Raw genomic sequence first — 21,895 nt, forward strand, 5'->3', positions numbered from 1 at the left:
ATAGTAAGCTCGAAGATAAAAAATAGTTTGTTTCTTTTGCGCTTTCCTTTTATGATCTCTGATAAGATTTTTCTGAAAGCGAGAGCCGTATGCCATCTAGTGGCGAAAACAAGAATTAACTTTTACCAAAAATCTTATTAAATCCAACTGTCTCATTTTCCATTAAAAATGTAAATGATGTAAATAATTTAATAAAAAAATTAAAAAAATTTCAGTATCCTTTCATAAACGTTAAAAAAAATTCGATCCAGGACGAAATTTAAATAATAAAAAAAAAAACTGTTTGTCTTCTGAATTAATATTTGAATTAATCCAAAAAAATTTTATTATTTTCCTTAAAAAAATTATTTTATCAAGCTAATTTTTATGAAAGGATCTTGAAACATAGTAAACAAACATATTTTCATAATAAACTAGTATAGCAAGTAGTCGGGTTTTCTTCGCCACCCTACTATATTCTATGGATAAATTTTTCTGGATACGAGAGCCGTAGGCCATCTAGCGGCAAAACCAAGAACTAAATTCTGAAAAATCTTATCAGGCATAAAATTTATTCCTATTTTCCATTTAAGAGGTCAATTATCAAATTCGAAGAAAATTTTTCTTCCCAAATCAACAAGTTTCTAGTTTGACCATATCTAATATTGATATAGATATTTTTTATCTATTTATGTAAATCTCTTGTTAATAATCCCTTACTAAAGGCACTCACACTTTCTTAACCTCTCAACATTAACATTACAATAACATTAACCAATAGAATTAAATTATCAATAATAACAACTAAATTAGGTACTGAATTGGGCGGAGTCTCCTTAACAAAAACAAAAACAACAACAATCCTTATTGTTATTGTTTAATAGGCTTTTTGAAAACGATATCTGGCTTTCTGACAGGCCGAGAAATCCGTCTTTCGATCCTGAGCGCGCGATTCGGGTCAACGCTGATGAATCCAGGAGTCTCCGCCATTGTTTGTCAATTTCCAGTGCTGCTGGGGCGCCTCCCAGCTGTCGTTTGCATCGAAATTGCCCCAGCAGTCATGTTACCAGCGGTAGCATTGATGTTACCAGCACTGACATTATTTGCCGCGCTATTAGTCGCGTTCGCCGTCGCATTAATAACCGGCAACGGCGTCTGGTGGCAGTGGGCGCAATGAAGGCACACTGTACAGGCGCCCAATTTCCTTGCTAACATGGCGCGGAGCTTCAATGCCGGGCCGAGCTTCATTCCTATTGGCCCCGTCAAGTGTTCCTCCGACAGAAGAGGCAGCGAGGCGCCATCTATACGATGCTCTTGGAAATTCTGAAAGAGAAATAAAAAATATTGTTAATATTCTTGATATTGTTCTTGTTTTTTTATGTGATTCTATTAGCAATGATGTAAAGAGAGAATGTACATGTCAGTAGAGATAAATAATATTTATGTTTTATATTAATATCCGACGAAATGGCTCGCGTGCGAACTAAACATACGACCAAGCCTAGGTCACCTGAACGTGAACTCGAGAATGGATCTTGACCAAGCTAACCTCTTTAGTGGCATATCCGAAAGACCTTTCACTACTAGGTGTGTCTGAGTTATCTTTATTATAAAATATCAATTCCACCTACATCCTACTTTTATGAAGAGGGTGAGCAAAAAATTTATAATTATAGGTTATTATTGATTGTTTGAAACTAAATTGAAGGCTGTCGAATGTCAAGATTTTGTACTGCGGTAGAGAAATAGCTTTCATGATTAAGAAATCTTAGTAAGTATTGATGAATTATTGGACTGACTAGTTATTAATTAATAGCCTTTGTTTATTCTAAAGTTAGTTCTTAGTGTCGCCGCTAGATAGCCTACGTTTCTCACTTGCAGAAAAGTTGTACCAAAATATATGTACATAAGGATTAATCGATTTTCGATTATTTCAGAGTACAATTTATTACTTATAATTGGACAAATCTACAGTTACAAAGAAATTAAAACTCAACCTTAAGCAAATTAAATTTCTTACTTGAAAAATAAAATTTAAATCAAAAAGTATTCATTGACATTCTAGTTATTCAACTTTATCGTCGTTATAAAGTTCTACTTTAATGGAAGATCTAAAAGTTAGTTTTTGGTTTCACCCCTAGGTGGCCTAAGCTTCTCGTTAGCAGAAAAATGTCATCAGAGTATACATAAGGACTAAACTTTTTTCTACTATCAAAATAAATGATCGATAACTTATTGGCGAAGTTTTTGATAATTATTTCTAATATTTCATTCATTAAACTCACTTCCATTATTAAAATCAATAGTACATCTAAATTGGGTAACTTTCGTTTCAAAGTTAAAGTTAATATTTCAAACAGCAAAGCCCGTAACTTTACACTAAAATGGTATAGTCCCTTCAGGTTTTTAGTTAGCATAAATTTAGTTCTGGGTTTTACCGCTAGATGGCCAAAACTTCTCGTTAGTAAAAAAATCTAACCAAAGTATAATTAATCTCCAACATTTATCACTCATAAAAATAAATATTTACTGCCTATTAATAAAAATTTCATCATCAAATAAATCCTGTAACCTTTTTAAATTTCCTGCCGACAAGTCACCAACCCATAGAAAACTTTAAATAAAATCCGATTGTTGAAATAGCGTGAACATGATTGCATTAGCATTATACACGCGATTTATCTCGCCGGTCAATTTATATTATTTACATGAAAGTTATGGCGACACTGACCGCGACTCTGTAGGTAGGAAGAGCAAGAGGAAGGAAGGGCATATGGTAATAAGTGTATACACTCTTTTTTATTCAATTTTATTTATCTGAATTGCTTTTATTCTGTTCGATTGCGGTTTGTAAGGACTAGCCATTCCAAGTGGTTGTGGTTCAAATACACGAGCATTTTGCGACCTCGGCGACCTGGACGTGCACCAGCATGAATTTTTTTTCACTTGAGGCCTTTAAGATCTCGCCGACCACGTGGTGGATCCACATCTCACTCGAACACAATTGTCCTCCATAAAGAACATCAAGCCAAAAGAAGACTATCGTATCGTACTATTCAGAAATTTTTTTCCAATCAATCATCAGTAGGCTTGGCTCATTAACACTTCAAGCAATGGAGCTCCCAAGCGTATCCTGAGTAGAGATCGATGACGATTGCAGTAATATGAATAAAATATCCGTGGGACAGTTAGCTAGAACCAGATATTGAGGCTTGGCTGATCGTGTTGCGAGCGACCAACGTGGTAGCGTACCAAGGGTTAGCTAACGTCACTGAACACTGATCCTGGTAGCGAACCTTGAGAGTATAATTTACATGGTTACTTTTCACTCACAGAGGTTAGTAACTTGATAAAAACCTCTGGCCCCTGACATTTACGTCGTTTACTCGTCGCGCCCAACCACCCACGGCACTAAATGTCAACCTTCATGATCGGTGAGGAAAGGCTTCTGATACCGACACTGATCGATTAGATCGATAGTCAGAAACAGACTCTCAGTAGTTTGCTTGTTCCTGCTCTCAGAACTCACCCCAGAAGCTCAGGCATAAAGACACTGCATTTACAAATTACCACACGGGACACCGAGATACCAGATCTGGCTATTCCTTCAGCTAGCTTGGGACCTTGGACGTTGAATATCTCAATCTGGTATCTTTCTAGCTCTATCTCAAGATCTTGTTTCTAGTTTGTGCTCTTGGATAGGTTTATAGAGCAGAGGTCTCTCTACGAGCCACCTGGTAAAGGTGACTTCTGGTTGGACCTAAGGAGCTACAGGTCTCTTTCCGGAAAGGCAGAGAGTAAAAAGGCGGCAGGAAAAACAAAAGGCCGATCCATTATTGTCGCAGATACAAGTTGGACGTGGACGTGGGCCGCCTGGTGGTGGTGAACACCGTGTAACACGTGGCAGTATCTTGTATCAATGCTCTGGCTCCTGCTGTTACTTTTGTTTCTTGTTGTCTTCTTGTCTACTTGCTTCGCTTCCTCTTTTTTTAGCTTCTTTGGTCTCTACAACTAGAGAGAAAGGGAGAAAAGGAGAGAAAAGCTTGACCAGTGGCGGACACTCCGAGGGACTAGGTCCGAAGCATGTCCAGTACTTTCATGTGCATGCCTACAAGAGTAGATACTGAGATAAGCCTCAGTCCTGGAGGTCTCACCAATACTGCCGTAGGAAACGCACGCTAACGACATTGCTTCGTATGCTTGGGTTGGTTCAGCTCTGGGGTCAACTGAGGTCATTGCAAGGACTCCGGAGGCCGAGCTGGACACTTTCCATTATCGCTCTCTTCACCTGGTTCATTTACGAGGCATGTTGATGACCAAGTTCGGGATTGATTGATAAAATAGAAATTAATGTCTTGATTTAAGCAAGTTATTTTCGTGATACTAAAGACTATTATTTTATAATACAGCTAATGCTTTGTTTACTCGCTCGGAATAATTTTTACTCGCGGGAATAGATAGCTTGACTAAGTCAATTTTGCACAACTTAAGGTAGTTGTCATGACACAATATTGTCAAAAAATTAGAGATTATACTCGCAGCAGAAGTATATGAGCTTGTAGCTAAGTAATCCATCATTTTTAACCCAAGACTGTATCCGTGAAGACGCAACCCATACAATTGTTTCTATTTGACTCCGTAGACGTATACTTTTTCATAAATTGTTGAACTTTAGTCCGTTATTTATAAATAATTATACGGTCAGAATTTTTTTTAAACTCACAACAAATATATTAAAAGACTCTCAATTTTTTTAAAGTTTCTGACAGTTAGTTTTTTTTTTTTTTTTTTTTTTTTTATAACTAAGAAACTTATACAGAACTGCAGAGAGCGGATGCAATCAATGCAACACCGCTCGAGATTTACTTTATTTCTCGTTTTAAATAAAAATAAATATTCTCAAGCCATTAAAATTAATATTATTGAGTTATATATTGACTTCTTCAGTTCAGGTAATTATTTATTAAATTTTTAAGTCCTCTATTTTTTAATGAAAATCTTTTTTTCCTTGGTATCAGATGAAATTATTATTCAATCAAATGTAATTTTCTTAATTCACTTTTTTTAATATTATTAATTAAAAAAATTTTATTAAATTAGAAAAAAGCTTTTTTAGTTTAATAAATTTTTGACGATCAAATTTTCTAAGATGAAATTAACCTTTTTTGAGTGCATTATGCGTGATCCTTGTGGAAAAGATCACTGTCTAGACGTTAGATCAGCTAACAGTTGAATTATATTCCGACATTTAGTAGTTATGTGTGAAGCTCCGCGTAAGTTTCCTGGAGGCATGTGAGAACGTTTGGTAAATGCTACCACTCGGGACAAGAATATCTGGTCGTATTGTAAGAGAGAGGAAGAAAGAGAGAGTTGAGTTGTGAGATATTCCGCGTTTGTTGAAAACAAAAAACCACCTCGCTGTTGAATCGTGAGCACGAGTAGCGAATACGAATAAGATAATACATTACATTACGATCGAATTCGTATTCTGCAGTGTCTATTCACACCTGGCTCTTAAAATATCACTGCCTACTGCTTGTGTTGTCACTGTAATTTAAATCCCCTGATGGCTTTTTACGATCAGGAGTCTCCGTTTTAGGCCTCGATCACCCAACGGAGGAAAATAATCATCGATCGTTCACGTATTTGTGAAATTCAATGGTTTCAGAGGGATCATTGAGTAAAATATTAAGGGATTGTACGCAAATAGAATCTTTAGAAAATTAAATTTTTTTATTTTACTTTTGTAATGAAGATATATTTAAGTATGTGCATAGAAAGTTTAATGTCAATTGGAGAAGTATTTTTAAAATTAGATCAGAAAAGCAACAAATCAAGAATCTAAGGACATAGTTTATCAATCAGTGCATGTTCAATCGAATTTAGAAAATATTTAGGTTGAAAACAGTCAATAATTCCATCAAATGATTATAACTCCGAATTTATAGAATTTTTACCGTAAAACAATTGGTCGAAAGCCTCTTGAAGGTCTACATGACTCAAGAAAAGTCCTGACTACATATATATTCTGGAAAAACTTTTTTTCTAGCGAGAATAACTTGCCATCTAGCGGCTAAACCAAGAACTACCTTATTTCAAACTGGATTTTTTAATTTTGAAGACATTAGTTTGAGTTCAAATTTTGACTGAAAGATAAGAGATACACAGAAAATAATAAAGACCATTTTTATAGAAAATACAAATTTCTATGATAAAGGTATCTTATAATTTTTTAGTATCTACAGTCCTTTAACCAGAATCTAGATGTTAAATTATATAAAAATGCGATCTAATCCAAGATCAGTGCCATCTGATAAAATATTATTTTTTCGCGCCAAATTACAAAAAACATTTACATTTTAACAATTAAATTTAAAAAAATTAAAAATGCAATTTTTTAAAGATAATTCTTAGAAACAAATTTTTTTGTTAAATTAAATTAAAAAATTGTCGGCTAAATTTAATATCATATAAACTATGTGATGATAAATTTTTCTTTTTCATTTTATATTACCTGGTTTTACCCGTTTTTTTGGATTACCCGAGGAATTACCCGCAAAGAGTAAATTTACCCGAAAAACGGATAGTTACCCGCTTAATGGCAGCACTGTCCAAGATTATTGAAATCTAAATTATAATTGAAATTCCTGCTAGATGACAAGAGATAGATGGATATTGATAAGGACTTTTTTCGTAGAGAACTAAATTCCCTATAAAAAAAAAGTATCTCATGAATTTTTCGTATTGATTCTTTGCCGAAAACAGAATCTACAATTCTTTAGTTTTTAATTCGGTGATTTCAAATGACTTTGATCGTTTGATATAATTTTATGTTATAAATAAAATTAAAAATTACCACCATATGTACATCAATTTTGATGGTAATCAATTAAAAAATCTCGTCAGAATTATTAAAAAAAAATCCCTTTCTTCAGCCTTATAAGTGCGTAAAACCCTTTAATTTTTTAACGATTGCCGCTCTGAGCTAATTGAAGAGCAACCTCGCTTTACAGTCCTGAAGAAGTAATAAGAAGAGAAGAGGATTCCGGATAGATTGGATGTAAGACTTTTAAAAATAGCTCACGCATCAGCGTCTGCACGCACAAGCTGGACTCGTTTCAGGAGTCAATCATTCTTATCGTGTCATCTTGCTTTGGAACGACTCTTCTTTTAGCAACAACCAACAAGCAAGAAGAGCTCTTTTTAATCATGCTGATAAAAATTACGAATATTTTTGATCTTTGTAAAACTGGCCAAGAAAATCTCCCGTGGAATTCCTAGACAAGACAAATCGGGCCGGGAATTCGCGGTATGCTAATGGCGATTAACTCACTTATCGATTTAAAATAGCTAACTTTAATAATAATAGTAATATTAAAATCCGTGGGGGTGCTCTCTATCAGAGAGATAAGCGGTGATTAATGCCAACGCAATAAGTCGCTATTAAAGTTATTTTTACTCGGTGTATTATGGTATCTTAAGGTTGTAAGGTAAGTGCCGCCGATACAAACTAGTATGTTATAAGACGATAAATCTATACCATATACCAGTCTGATTCGGCACGCTCGGACAGCAATAACTCATGGTAGCTTTTGCTCGCCACAATTTTAATGGTAATGGTAATGTTAATTTTGATGAAATGAAAGATCACACTGATAGAATAATTTATTAACAGTTCATAAATTCATTTATCAGAGTGGTAAAATATGAATTTAATTTTAAATAAAGACTTGAATCAATTGGATCAAAAGTTATTTTAATGAGTCTCCGCTCATTAATGGTGACTACGTTTCTCATGTTTGACATTACAAATTCTAAATGATCTAATCAAGACATAAATGAAAAATAACAATCGGTCTCATGGAAAGCTATACGTTAATATGACAGAGTTTTTATGGATCTTTAAAAGAGAAATAACGAGAAAAAGTAGAAAACGAAAGAGAAACCCACTGAATAGAATATTCAACGAAGTAACTGTTCGATACAAGCGAAAAATTTTGAATGCAATCTATTGATGTTATAGTATAAATTGAATGGAATCATGTTTCGTATCTTATTGTGAGTAAGAACGATACCATTTTTTCCCCTCCGGGCGTAAAGGGTCAACTTTAGCCCCGTTACACTAAACGAAGTAATTCATGTGATCTGAGACGTTTCTTACACAATTACATGTGATTTGAGACATTTTTTACTTTCTTTCCCTAGGGGTATAATATACTATTTTATATCTATTGCTTCATGACTACTTTTTACGATTTTTTGCTAATTTTAGCGTTTTTCGGCAATTTATTCAAACTTTGAGGGTCTACATTAGGGTGTTCCAAAGTGTAACTTCCGTGATGGACCTCTTAAAATTAGAATTTTGAGTTCCGCTTTTAACAGAAGTGGTGTTGGGGCATTTCCTGACATATTTTGAGCGTGGGGGGTTTATTTGATTTTTAGAGAATTTTTTTTTTGGCATTTCCGCTGAAATTTCAAAATTTGGACGGAAATATCCAAACAAAGCTTCTGTAAAAAATTCTATGAGAATCAAATAAATCCCTTAAGCTCAAAATATGTCAGGAAACGCCCAAACACAACTTCGGCTAAAAGCGGTACTTAAAATTCCAATTTTAAGAGGTCCATCACAGAAGTTACATTTTGACACACCCTAGTCTACATGCCAAACAGATTTTGAATTTATGAAAATACATAAGAAAAATACTTGATCTAATCTAAAAAATTTTTTCTTGTTTGCATCATTTCAGTTTTTTATAATTTTTACATGTTTTTTGCAATTTACTTCAATTTTTAAGGCTTAATGAGCTAAATAAACTTGAGATTTAAAATCAGTGCATTGCAATACAGAATAAAAATACTTAATATAGTTCAAGAGAAATTTTTTAGATTGCATAACTCCATTTTTTCGCAGTCTGTAACCATTTATCGATTCTTTTCCAATTTACTGAATATTTTGGGGGTGTATAGGTTACACCGACTTCAAATTTAGATTAAACGCATTGAAATACATAGCCTTGAATGGATCTAGTAAAATATGCAATCGACTTTTTTCTTATGCCGGTGTTATTTATCTTCTATCAATAAATATTTCTTAAACCATTTAATGACAAAAATGATTTATTCATCGTTACTAAAGCCTATCAAATATTAACAAATCCTTCTATCAGTGCAATTTTAAGGAAACGGATGATCTGTGATGACACATATCACCAAGATGTTGATCGCTAATGCTGGTAGATATTATAGAAAGGAAGACAGATGAGAGGCCTGATACCTCTATCACGGGGCTTATCGTCACGAGTTCTGATGTGCAATATATTTTTTGAGTTGCCAACGGTACAATATGCTCTAGATGGTTTCTACAGCCAGAGTCGAGCTAAGTAGATACTTTTTGCAATATTAAACACGACTTGGGACCTGATACTTGCCAGCAACTGGTGCATATCCGTGTCAGACAATTCGTGCATGACGTAATAATTTTCTTGTGATCCATTCCCACATTCTTCCCTGGATAGGCGATATCTTATTCTGTTCTTGTCGGGAGCGCCCCTGCACGATTCGGAATTGCTACGATCGAGAACATCTGGGTTTTAATTGAGTATTCTTTGTTAGGTTTCAGAAAAGTCTGAATTGTCATGATGATTTTTACATATATTCGACAATCAAAGAAGGACTTAAACATCGCTAGAAATTAAAACTCATAATTTTTGGATAGATATTGAATATTCGAAGAAATTACAAGGTACTTTTTTTTAGAGAAAATTAATTAGCTGCGAAAAAGACATACAATTTTATTGCATGTTTGAACCTTTAGTCAAAAATTGAGGTCAAAAATAAAAAATTAAAAATATTAGAATTAGATATAATATAATATATTATATCTACACTTATGTTATGTTGAAATTAATTAAATTAGTTTTGTAAGCTGTTATTGTTAAAAATTATGTAAAATTTCTTGCCATTTGGCTAAATGCCTTGGCATATTGGATAAACACAATACAATACAATACTTCAGACAGCTCAAACTGAAAATTTAAAAACTGAAGATTCTGGATTAAACATCGGAGAAACTGATAAACCACAAGAGACTTTTTTTTTTATAAAAAATTTAACTTTCCACAAAAAAGATTCATCATGATTTTTGATTTTATCTTTTATTTTTTGTCATGACATTATGTCTCCAAACCATTAGCCAAAAAAATAAGGTCGAAGTTGAAAAACCAAAGGATAACTCAAACATCGAAAAAAAAAAAAAATAAATAAATAAAAATCAAAGATGTTGGTTAAATATAAAAAATCGTACAAAACTTTTCTTGCAGAAAATTGAATTTTCTATAAAAAAAAAAAAAGGTTCCTATCAATTTTCCTATACCTTTACTTCTTCAGCTAAAGCCTTCAATTTACATTTCCAAAAAAAATACCAAAATTTCTAATAACGCATTGCATATATCTCTACATCAATGAAAATAACCAATTAATATATATTTGCTTCTACAGTTTCAATTACTGCCCTTTCCTACAGCTCCAGTATCTAACCCCAATCCCAAATTGAGCCATTACCCTCATCGGACCCACTAACAACGCCGCTATGACCCTGCAGAGGGCACAACTAGCTTAATCTCATAGCCCGAGGCGCTTGATTGGCGACCTCGCCAGGGCGTGGCAGGTCACTAATCTCCGCTTAGCAATGGCGTAGCTTCCACTGGAATTTTCATTTTTTCCTCCATAGTCCTCAATAGTCCTCAGCCACATCCTGGATCCAACACTTTTTAGACTAAACTTCAAATATGACCTCAATCTTTCTAAAAAAGAAGCAATGCTTCAAAGATTTCTCTAGTCCAATCCAATATGATCTTCCTTATCCGCAGCACGCATGCTTGCTAGATCACATCCAACATTCCCGACATTAACGGCGCATCCATGCGGTGATACACGCAAACTCATTACGCTTCTGTTCCCAATTTCCTCGACAGAAATCATAGTCTCTTTTCTCCAGTATCGTCGTGGGCTCCACCAACGACAACGATGATGATGATGGTGATGATCCAGTCTCATTACTTCGAGACTGCTAATTTCGGGAAGCTCATCACCGTTTTTGTCCATTAGTCTATTGATTACAGTGAGGTTCATCGATCCGAGGAAATTCTCAGGTAAGGTCACTGCTCTAGAATATGCTCGACAGTTCCGGGCAAGAGCTTCTTCTTCTCCTTCTTATACTTGTTCTTCAGAGGTTGCGACCACTCTTGAGGTTAAGAATTCAAGCCATAAGAAATATAATATCCGTTAGGTATTTTATTTCTCGGGTTTTATTATTTTATTTTATCAAGTTGGCTCAACTCGAGATCCAAGACACTTTTTAGCTGATAGTGAAGCCTCACTCGGAGAATAAATTTTTTAAAAATAACAACAAAGTTAAGTGTGTATGATGTTACGCTAATAATCCCTTTAAGAAAACGGCGTATAATTGATGCACCAGAGCTTAGTTTGGAACTGGGTGGAGAAAATACAGGTTGTCCAGTTCTGAGTCCTACAACAGAACTCTTATTATTTTCTTTTATTTATTTTCTTGTTCCTTTGCATTAAAAGATTCAAAGAAGAGAGTAGTGCAGCGGTCGCCCGCGGTGTAACACGAAGATGATATATACGCGCAACCGCGCAGCTGCGCGCGCCCAAGACACTCTCGTAAATTCACGCAGCCTGTGCGAAACTCATACATGCAGAGAGCACATAAATATGTACGAGAAACACTGGTTTAAACCTGGCCAACATCGATTAGACACTAGGTCTGCTTATTTGGGTCTAGGTTACAGGTCGAAGGTTGTGGTAAGAAAAGCTCGGGATCGTTTTTCGGGTTTCTTAAATAGTTTTAAAAGCTACAACACGCAGCAAAAAATCTTGAAACATGTTTTTTAAATTAAATGATTTGGTTTTTGAATAAGAAATAGAAAATAGCGAGGTCTAATAAGATTTTTTATAAGTTAGTTCTTTGTTTTGCCGTTAGATGGCCGACGGCTCTCGCTTTCAAAAAAATTTTACCAGAGTATATAAAAGAGAAACCCCCCAAAAAAAGACCATTTCTTTCTTTGAGCTTACCATGAAAAGATGCTTGTATAGAATGTTTTTCAAGTCCTCGACGAAAATCAGCTCGATAAAAAATTGATTTAGGGCTTACTTTAGAAAATGCTGCTTATCCTTATAAAATAGAGAACTTGAAATTTTGTTTCTATCAAGTTAAAAATATTTATCCGGTATCTGAAGAAAATTTTAGAAACTTTAGCGACTTCTATAAATAAAAATTTCGACTTGTAATTTTTTTAGAGTTTACATCATTTTAACCTAAGAAATAATAAATTGACGAGAAAAAATATTGAAAGGACGAAATCTCAATTTTTGATATGAACTTTAAAAATCTTTAGCGACCTTTAAAAAAATTTTCACTGCTCTGATTTTTATAAGAAACTCTTAAAACATATGTTCATAGAAAACTGGAAGAATAAAAATAGTTCTATTTTCGCGGCGACCTCAAAATGTCCATCTCCAAATCATAAGCTTTCCCTGTACTTCTGATTTATCGGCACTTGGAGGCATATAATAACAGAGATTACCTGCGAACACGTGTCGCGTTCAACCGTGGTATCATGTTAAGAGATCGTTAAATAATAAAGAGGAATATCGGAAGAATCCTTCTTTTTCGATCCATATTTAATGGGTGTCTGTTTAATAAATAAGCAATATTGATGAGGATGTGTGGTAAGTATTGAATATACACTCACATTACGTGGGGCACGTATGATGTTAGTTGTAGACTGTACTCAATAGAACACGTGTATGTGTTTTCTTTAACTGAAAAGAATGAACGGCCAGAGCTCGAAGACCGGTTGTAGTTGAGCTTAGCTCTTGCGTGCTCAAGTCACATTACAAGTTGAATATTTCATTCATAAAAGCGGTTTACTTGTATTCCGCGAATAAGTATTCTACCACCTTATATTCAATATGTATATATATAGCATCAACTGGAGATTATGCTCTCGCATTAGCGTAAAGCTCAATATTGAAGATGATATTGCTCTTGTATTGGTAGTAATGCTGATGATGTTGATGCTAGTAGTGTTAGTAGAGGTAATGCTGATGTTGAAGCTGTTGTTGATGTAAGTTGGCTGCTGCAATTACGTTCCACCTTATTCTCGGTACACACCTTGGCAAATGCCGCGACCGCTACCCTCGAGCTGTGAATGAATCGCTTTTTCCAAAGGCGCTTTGCTCTTTTTTGTTCACTTTGAGCGAGAAATCGCCCAGCTCACTGACACGCCATGCTATTCTCTGTGTATGTATATGTTTTAATGTTTTATCGCCTGCTGTTAGAACCTGGCTTCCATCTTAGGAAGGATGCAATCAGGGCTGTTTTAACTGAGACTAATTTAAAACGACCTTAGTATCTATCAGCGAGAGTCAGCTTTTTTATACTTATTTTATGATATTCATTTATTGATGGAGATTGAATAGTTAAGAGAAAAAAAAAAATTAATTTAATCAGTTTACGAGGCTGTTGATGTTTAGTGGAGAAATTATCCGACTTGTCGGGTAATTTTTATTTGAAAACCCGTACAAAAAATTGAAATTTAACGCTTGATGCAATCATTAAATAAAATTAAAAAAAGTTCTTTATATATGCTCTGGTAGCATTTTTCTGCTAGCGGGAGACCTAGGCCATCTAGCGGTAAACCAAGAACTAACTTTTTCAAGTTAATCTATTCAAAGAAAACATTTTAGCAAGGTTAACTAAATAAAATGTCAATAATAACTTCGTTTTCTTTAAATTAAAAATTTTTTTGGTCATTCAAGACACTCAAGGTTGAGTTCTAGTTACTTTTGAACTTATTACTGTGAAATTGTTCAATAATTAGTTATTTATTCGTCACTGAATCATAGACGAAAATAAGATCCTTATATATACTCTGTTAGAATTTTTCTGCTAGTGAGAGAACGTAGCCACCTAGCGGTGAAACCAAAACTAACTTTACAAAAATATCTTTAATCCGTTGTAATTGTAATAAAGGATCACGGCATAGAACAAGAACGAGAGAAAGCATTTCAATTTAAACTTAAATAGTAAACGGACGATGTAAAACAGATTCTGCAAGATTGAAAAAAGCTTCTGAGAGATATCAAGAGTTATTTACTGATGGGCTTGAGCATTGCAGCGCCACTTGCGATCAGATCTCCCGATTTATTGCTAATTACCAAGGCACATTGGGTGACGAGTGACGAGTGGTTCTTCAGACACTTACCGGTTAAATTATAGTTTACCAATTGGGAATTGTGGCAGCAAGAATTCCAACTCATTTGTTCATTTATTCGAAATCGTATCACCTATCAGATCCCAGTTACAAATAGGGCTACAAACATTTGCAGACGAGTACAAATACGATTGTGCAATTAAGGTTCGCGGAGAACAAGTTTAAGTATGATTAAAATCGAGGAGCAACAATTGCTGTTGTTGAGTATTAGTAAACCCTGATGGAAGCCCAACAAGACAAACATCTTCAGAACATTTTTAACTGATTTCGCGTCAGTTTGTTTCCCCTATTCAGCTTCTGTTTGTAAATTCTCCGACTCACTGACTAACTGAGAAGTAATTGACATGGATGCTGCTGATGCTCTTGGTAAAAGTAACTTACAGCCGATTGTTGCAATTTATATGCGCTATAAGGACAAACTGCTGAGGTAATTAATGAGTAAGACAGCATTGTTCTAACAAAACAATACTTTCGTTATTCACCGGGATTCCTTAGGCTGATTGAATTGCTCGGGTTCTTTCGGTTTTTTAGTTAAGAAAAGGTATGCTTACAATATTGGTGAGTGTAATTAGAAGTGAAAAATCCTGGAGACTATTCCTTACCTGAAACAAAAATATAAAATATTCCTTAGATTGTTTTCAATTTTTTGTGAAAACCATTTTTTATCAGTTTAAAGTAATAATTTATTATAATTTGTCATTTTCTCTAGAAATTTGGACTAAAATTAATTTAATGATTACTTAAATTAAAAACCAATGTCCGATAAGCTTTTGAAAAGAGTCAAAAAAATTATTTTTATTTTATAACTTAGTTTTTCAAAATGAACTCTCTTATAGCTAGTAGATTCTGCGATCATGCGCCATCTGTTGGAAATTTTTAATACTATCTTTGAAAAAAAATTTATAAATAGATAGATATGAACTCATCGGACGATATATGGGTATATCAAGTCATATTGGGACATATCCAGCTAAATATGAAAATATTTACATCTAATAAATGGACAATTGTTTGAAAATGAGTAAATTTATTACGGTTGATACATTGTTGTATCAGTGTATTGAGATGTGATTGAATAATTTAAAATAAGAAGTAAAATATATTGGACCGAAAACTTAGTTTAAAAAAGTCTCCGCTAGATGGACACAGTTCTCGTAGTTAGAATTAGAAAATTAAAATTTTTAAATTCACTAATTCGAGTGATAAATAAATTTATTACTCAATTATACCGAAAAAAAATTTCCTGCATTTGCAATTAAATGTAAAACGGTAACCAAATTAAACTTAAAATATTTTGGTGGTTTTAAATAAAAATAAACAAACCTCTTACCAAAATTTATTCCGACACGTCTTGGGTTTAATATCCGACACCCCGTGGTGTTTTTATACTTATAAATCCGTAGGACTACAGGATGAACATAATACATATAACTTAGTCATTAATACCGCGTAATTCAGAGGATATCAGTAGCGGTAGCGAAATATTTTCTACCTGCTGTTAATAAAATTGTTTTTCTATAAATAGTCTTTGTTATTATCGCGATCTTGAATGGATTGGAAGAAGAAGAAGAGAAGAGATGAGTAATTATAAATAATTACAAACCACAAATGAAATACACTTGCTCCAGATCTTGAATCGAATACTTATATGTGTATATAAGTATGGAAAAGAGGGAGCGACCTCAAAAAACGAGTTATCTCCATTTAGTTTTAGTTATTTTTGTTTATTTTGTTACTTTGCTCTGTACTTTGTTGATCGACCTGTGTGATACTCGTTGACTCGTCATTACGTAAAAAAATAACTGGGAGTTGGTTGGTATGGAAAAAAATAATATAAAATAACAAATTGGGAAAAAAAAAAAAAAAAAAAAAAAAAAAACTGGAGAATGAAAAGAAGACGAGTATCTCTGGATTGAGGGTAGACCGGAGGCATTCCTGCACGTCACTGTGTCCGCCCAGTGGCTCGACGAATCGCGGGAGACTCTTATATAATTAACCATCAAATTATAAGTTTGGCTCTCGAGTACATCCTCGGCAGTCGAGACGATCGCGCAGAACGAGGAACCCAACTTACAGCCTGTAGTTTATTTTATCTTGAATGAGAATAAAAGGACCTACCATCACTGGATAGAAGTAATTATCCTCGTCAGGACTCGCTCAATTATTATTATCATAAAAAATAAATTTTTAATAATAATAATAATAATAATAATAATAACAATAATAATAATATTTTTGTAACATAGATTATTCATATATTATACTCTTTAAATTCTCAATAAGAAATGTCATGTAAATTAGCCGACGTTCTAAAATTTTTTGATTTTTTTTAAATAATTTAATTGAAACAAAAAAATTATTTTTAAAAAATTGCACTTGCAGTTTTTGAAGTTTTTTACTCGCGCAAATTTTCTTTTTATTTTTTTGTGATAATTTTTTTAATAAAAAAAAATTCTAAAAATTTTTAGATGTTGGCTAACTTTATTTTCATCAATAAGAAGCAATTCTAGATCTATATATTTAATAATAATAATAATAATAATAATAATAACAATAATAATAATAATAATAATAATAATAATAATAACAAACAACTGATAGTATCAAAAATAAAAAAAAACGGACGATAATGATGATAATAATAATGATAACTCAAACTGGAATAAGAATAAAATAACTGGGCTACCTTACTTAGGAGCTAAGGAATTGCCGTCTCGCGGGCTATGCTCTGACAATCATTTCGTCTGTTTAATAAAAATTAATCGCGGCCTCTGCTCATTCGTTACCACTTTATATATCTCCCTTTTGGCTTCTGCATCTTCGGCTTCAGCTTTCGGGCGCTCAAAATAAAATAAAATATTTTAAATTATACCCACTTCCATAAACACGTGGGGACGTGCGAATATTTCTTTTCTTTAATATACTTTGGAATTTTTGCCCAAATTATAATTTTATATTAAGATTCTTAGTATCATTATCATTATCAAAACTTTATGCAAAATTATCTCTCATCAACACTATAACAACAAAATATATTAAAAATAAAAAAAAAAAATTATTTCTAACTTTTATTCAATTCCGCGGATTTTCGCGGACTGCTATAATTAAAAAAATCTAGTCGTGCACTGATAGAAATTTAAACTATACTCCACAACTCCGCTATACCGGTGGCAAGCCCGGGGCCTTTTTCTTTCAGGGAGGGGAAGGAGGAGCCGGAGGAGTAACAACCTCGTTAAAAAACCAGGGCTCATCTGGCTCCGGATGATAGCACCCTGTAAGGGCTCCTGGCTAGGGTTACAGCTACTCTTTTGGTTTATGGAAATGAACACCACAAACACAAATCAGTTTACGGTGCAGGGGAGGGATACCCCAGTACCGGCGGCAAGTAGTTTGCAGACGGGCTGCTTGTCGTCGTTAGCCAGCGACCGTTTGGACGGGGGGTGGACCCCATGGCCCCCCGTCTAGTTCAGCTACTGGGAGTACGAAAAAGGAGATGGCCGCTCTTCTCGACGAGAGGGACGAGGCCATTGGAAAGGAGGACCGGCTTCTGGAAGAACTGCAGGAGCTAATGAAGGAGGTGCTTGCCACTATAAGAGTGAAAAGAACAGTACCCACGGAGGTGACAAACAGGGTCAAGGAGGCCCAGAGGTTGTTACTGGAGACTCTCATCAACCGTGGGTGCTGGAAACAAAAACAACGGCTACTAGCAGACAGGGAGGCGGAAGAAAGGCAGTTGCTGCTCGAGCAGCTGATGAACCAACAATCAACCTCGCAGCAGCACGAAGAGCTTACGCCAGCCCCAAAAATAAAAAGAGACCGGCACCCAGCCCACCAATTGGACCGGAAAAAAATGTACTGCGGCAACCGGATGGCAGCATCACAGTCGTCACGGCAAAGGGGAAGAGGCAGCGTACTGATAACGAGGGTAAACGAGCTGCAGACCTCTAAACGCAGGTAAAGACGGGTGACATGAACCAGAAGAAACTGGAGGAGGAACCATTCCAACTGGTGGAGGGGAAGAAGAGAAAGAAGAAGAAGAAAAAGAAGGCAGAAGAGGCAGTTAAACAGGCAGCTGTGATAAAGCCAGCAGGACCAGGGACAAGAACTGGGGGACCAGGACCAGGACCAGGACGGACCACAGCATCAAAGGACGAACGCAGGCCAAGGAGGAAACAACGACCGGAGGCAGTACTGATTAATCCAGGTACGTCCGGGTCTTCTGCTGAAGTACTGAGGGCTTTGCGCTCGGGACTTCATCCGGAGGAGTTGGGCTTGGGGATTAAGGCTGTGAGGACTGCCAGAAAAGGTGGTCTTCTTATCGAGTTCGAGGGATCTGTAAAGGATCGTGCGACGCTTGGTAAGAGGATTACTGAGGTAGCCGGAGTAAACGTGGAGGTGCGCCATCTTGCCCCTACCGCTACGGTGGTGGTGGACGGGCTGGACGCCGCTACGACGGTTGAGGAGGTCAGGGAGGCCTTGGGAAATGCCATCGATGGGACCGTGGACGGTCTCAACGTGTCAATCACGAAACCCAATAAATGGGGAGGCGTCCGCGCTTTCATCGAGGCTGGACTCGGGACTGCTGCGACCTTGGAGGCCTTAGGCAGGGTCAGGGTTGGCTGGGTGATGGGCCGAATACGCCGCTGGGAACGACTTGACCGGTGCTACCGATGTCATGGACTGGGTCACTTAGCTGGCTCGTGCAGGGCGGAGGAGGACCGAAGCAGTTGTTGCTGGCGATGTGGTGAAGCAGCTCATCGGTCAAAAGCCTGTACCAAGACTCCGTGCTGCCATCTCTGTAAAACGGTGGGAAACGGGCGAGCCTTTGATCACGTGGCAGGTTCTGGACGGTGTACGACATATCGGGAGGTGCTCCAAAAGAAAAATGGCTAAGGTGCTGCAGGTAAATCTACATCGGTGCAAACTTGCCCTTGATCTACTTTACGCTAGAAATCGTGACAACGGAATGGATATTGTTCTGGTATCAGAGCAATACCATTCTGTGTCTGGGCCAAATTGGTACTGTGACCCTACGGGCACAGCGGCAATTTGGATTCCGGATCGAAGTCGCCTTTCTGTGCGTGATGGTGGATCGAGGGATGGCATTGTGTGGGTTGAGACACCAGCAGTTACCTTCGTGTCATGTTATTTCACCCCCAGCGAGCCTATTACGGATTTCCGAAAGAAGGTTGACAATCTCGAGCGAGTAGTCCGCCATCTTGAAGGAGAGATAGTGATAGGTGGTGACTTTAACGCAAAGTCCATCGATTGGGGAATGGAATATAGTGACACGCGGGGTGATGAGCTCCTGGACATGATGGCAGGTTCCGATCTTGTCATTATGAATAGGGGAAATACACCCACTTTCCGGAGAGCTGGCGTGCGTTGGTCGATCTTAGACCTAACGTTTGCTACTCAACGGATTGCGGGAGAAATCTCAGACTGGGCTGTTCTGGAGGAGTATACGGCCAGTGATCATCAATATATTTCGTATACGGTCAACAGTGTGAGGGGTAACCCACCTACTGTGCCGGAGCGACAAATGAAGCAAACAGGATGGAGAGTGTCACTCCTGGATGAGAGCGCATTCCAAAATGCGGTCTCAGATAGAATTGACGCGCTTCCTGACTCATTTGCAGAGTCGCGCGAAAATGTTGAGTCACTGGTTGGACAAACGATGGATGCGATTGTTGCAGGGTGCGACGCTGCTATGCCTCGCCGTTCCGCAAGCTATCGTAGGAAGCCAGTTTACTGGTGGACAGCGGAGATTGCGCTGCTCAGGGCTGAGTGTTTGCGTCTTCGGAGGCAAGCACTTAGGTCGCGAAAACGAGATACTGGGCAGCAAAAGAACGAAGAGTACAAAGCGGCGAAGAAGCGACTCGTCACGGAGATCAAGGCGAGTAAAGGTAGGTGCTGGAAGGCGATCTGCAGAGAAGTGGATGATGATCTATGGGGCAACGGCTACCGGATCGTCACTCGCAAATTTGTTGGTCGCGGTTCAGTAGCTCCTATGGAACCCGATAGGATGGAGGAAATAGTACAAACCCTGTTTCCCGAGCGCGAGGAACGGGTATGCACTCAAAGTGCAATATCCGATGACGAGTGCCCACTTTTCACAGCAGTGGAGCTGCGGGCAGTTGTAAAGTCTCTCAAGGTAGGTAAGGCTCCGGGTCCTGACGGCATCCCCGTCGAGGCCTATAAGGTCCTTATAAAAAAGCATGAACAACTGCTCCTTGATACTTTCAACGCCTGCATCTCGACTGGAATCTTTCCGAAAAGATGGAAACTGCAACGGTTGGTTCTGTTAGATAAAGGTAAGGGGCCGCCCTATACACCTTCGTCCTACAGACCACTGTGCATGTTGGACGTCGCAGGAAAGATTTTTGAAGCCCTTATCAGGAATCGACTGCGGAAAGAAGTGACCGATGCCGGTGGCCTGGCTGAAAACCAACATGGCTTTCGTCCGGGTCGCAGCACAATTGGTGCCATTTCGGAAGCGCTTTCATTTGCTCAACAGGCCTGGACGGGTCATCATCGTTGCCGTCCAGTATGCATCATGATGACGTTTGACGTCAAGAATGCATTTAATTCGGCAAGATGGCCGGATATAATGGGGGCGCTTCGGAAATTAGGTCTATCGGAGTATCTCATCCGCATCATAAATGATTACTTAAGTGATCGTTACTTGATGTATGAGACAACTACAGGACAAGCCATGAAGAAGCTGAGCGGAGGAGCAGCTCAGGGTTCCGTCCTCGGACCAGAACTCTGGATTATCCTCTACGATGCGCTTCTGCGCCTAGACCTACCGAGTGAGGTTAAGTTGGAGGGATTTGCTGACGACGTAGCAGCGCTAATGCTTGCGCGGAATGAAAACGAAGCGCAGGGATTGGTGCGGCTTGTTGCAGTTTCAATCAACGCGTGGCTTAACGACCACGGTTTATCGCTGGCCACGGCGAAGACGGAGGTCGTGGTACTCACAACTCAGAGGTGGTTTCCGTGTCCTTTCCAGACTCTTGTTGTGGATCAACACATAGAGAGTCGGGGGGCTCTGAAATACCTTGGAGTGACGATTGACTCGAAACTAACGTTTCGAGAACAGATTGTCAGTGCGGCCACTAAGGCATCAGCGATGGTGGCGAATCTTTCCCGGCTTATGCCGAATATCGGGGGACCAAGGAGCAGCCGCCGACGAGCTCTCATGAGTGTTGCAAACTCGATCATGCTCTATGGAGTAGAGATATGGGGGAGGCACTCAAAGTAGAGAAATATCGTAGGCAACTGGCATCGGTACAACGGAGAGGTGCGCTGAGGATAGCTTGCGCCTATCGAACGGTCTCGGAAGCAGCCGTGTTGGTCGTCTCAGGTGTGGTTCCAATCGACCTTCTGGGTTTCGAGAGGAGACGGATTTGGGACGCCCGACGGGCTGGCGAAGGATCTTTGATGGACGTGAGAACCCGCGAACGGGAGGAGACTTTTGCGCTCTGGCAAGAGCGCTGGGCAACTGGGGAGACAGGACGTTGGACTTTTAGGCTCGTTGGGCAGATCCGTGGCTGGGTATTGAGGGATTGTGGCGAGGTAGACCACTATCTCACACAGTTCCTCACTGGTCATGGACA

The 21,895-nt window shown here is 37.5% G+C and overlaps 1 protein-coding gene across 1 annotated transcript in view; it reads right to left on the reverse strand.

The window, feature by feature from the left end:
* Nucleotides 1-100: 100 nt before the first annotated feature.
* Nucleotides 101-21,895, reverse strand: part of LOC141533705 (uncharacterized) — an 88,462-nt gene continuing 66,667 nt past the window's right edge. The window contains exon 6 of the mRNA XM_074252723.1: nt 101-1,302. Coding sequence (XP_074108824.1) covers nt 976-1,302 — 327 coding nt within the window. The 3' untranslated portion in view covers nt 101-975. The remainder of the gene's footprint in view (nt 1,303-21,895) is intronic.

The sequence above is a fragment of the Cotesia typhae genome, unplaced genomic scaffold, assembly GCF_013202065.1.
Source record: "Cotesia typhae breed Kobodo isofemale line unplaced genomic scaffold, CoteBio_Ctyphae scaffold_121, whole genome shotgun sequence".
Taxonomy (NCBI): domain Eukaryota; kingdom Metazoa; phylum Arthropoda; class Insecta; order Hymenoptera; family Braconidae; genus Cotesia; species Cotesia typhae.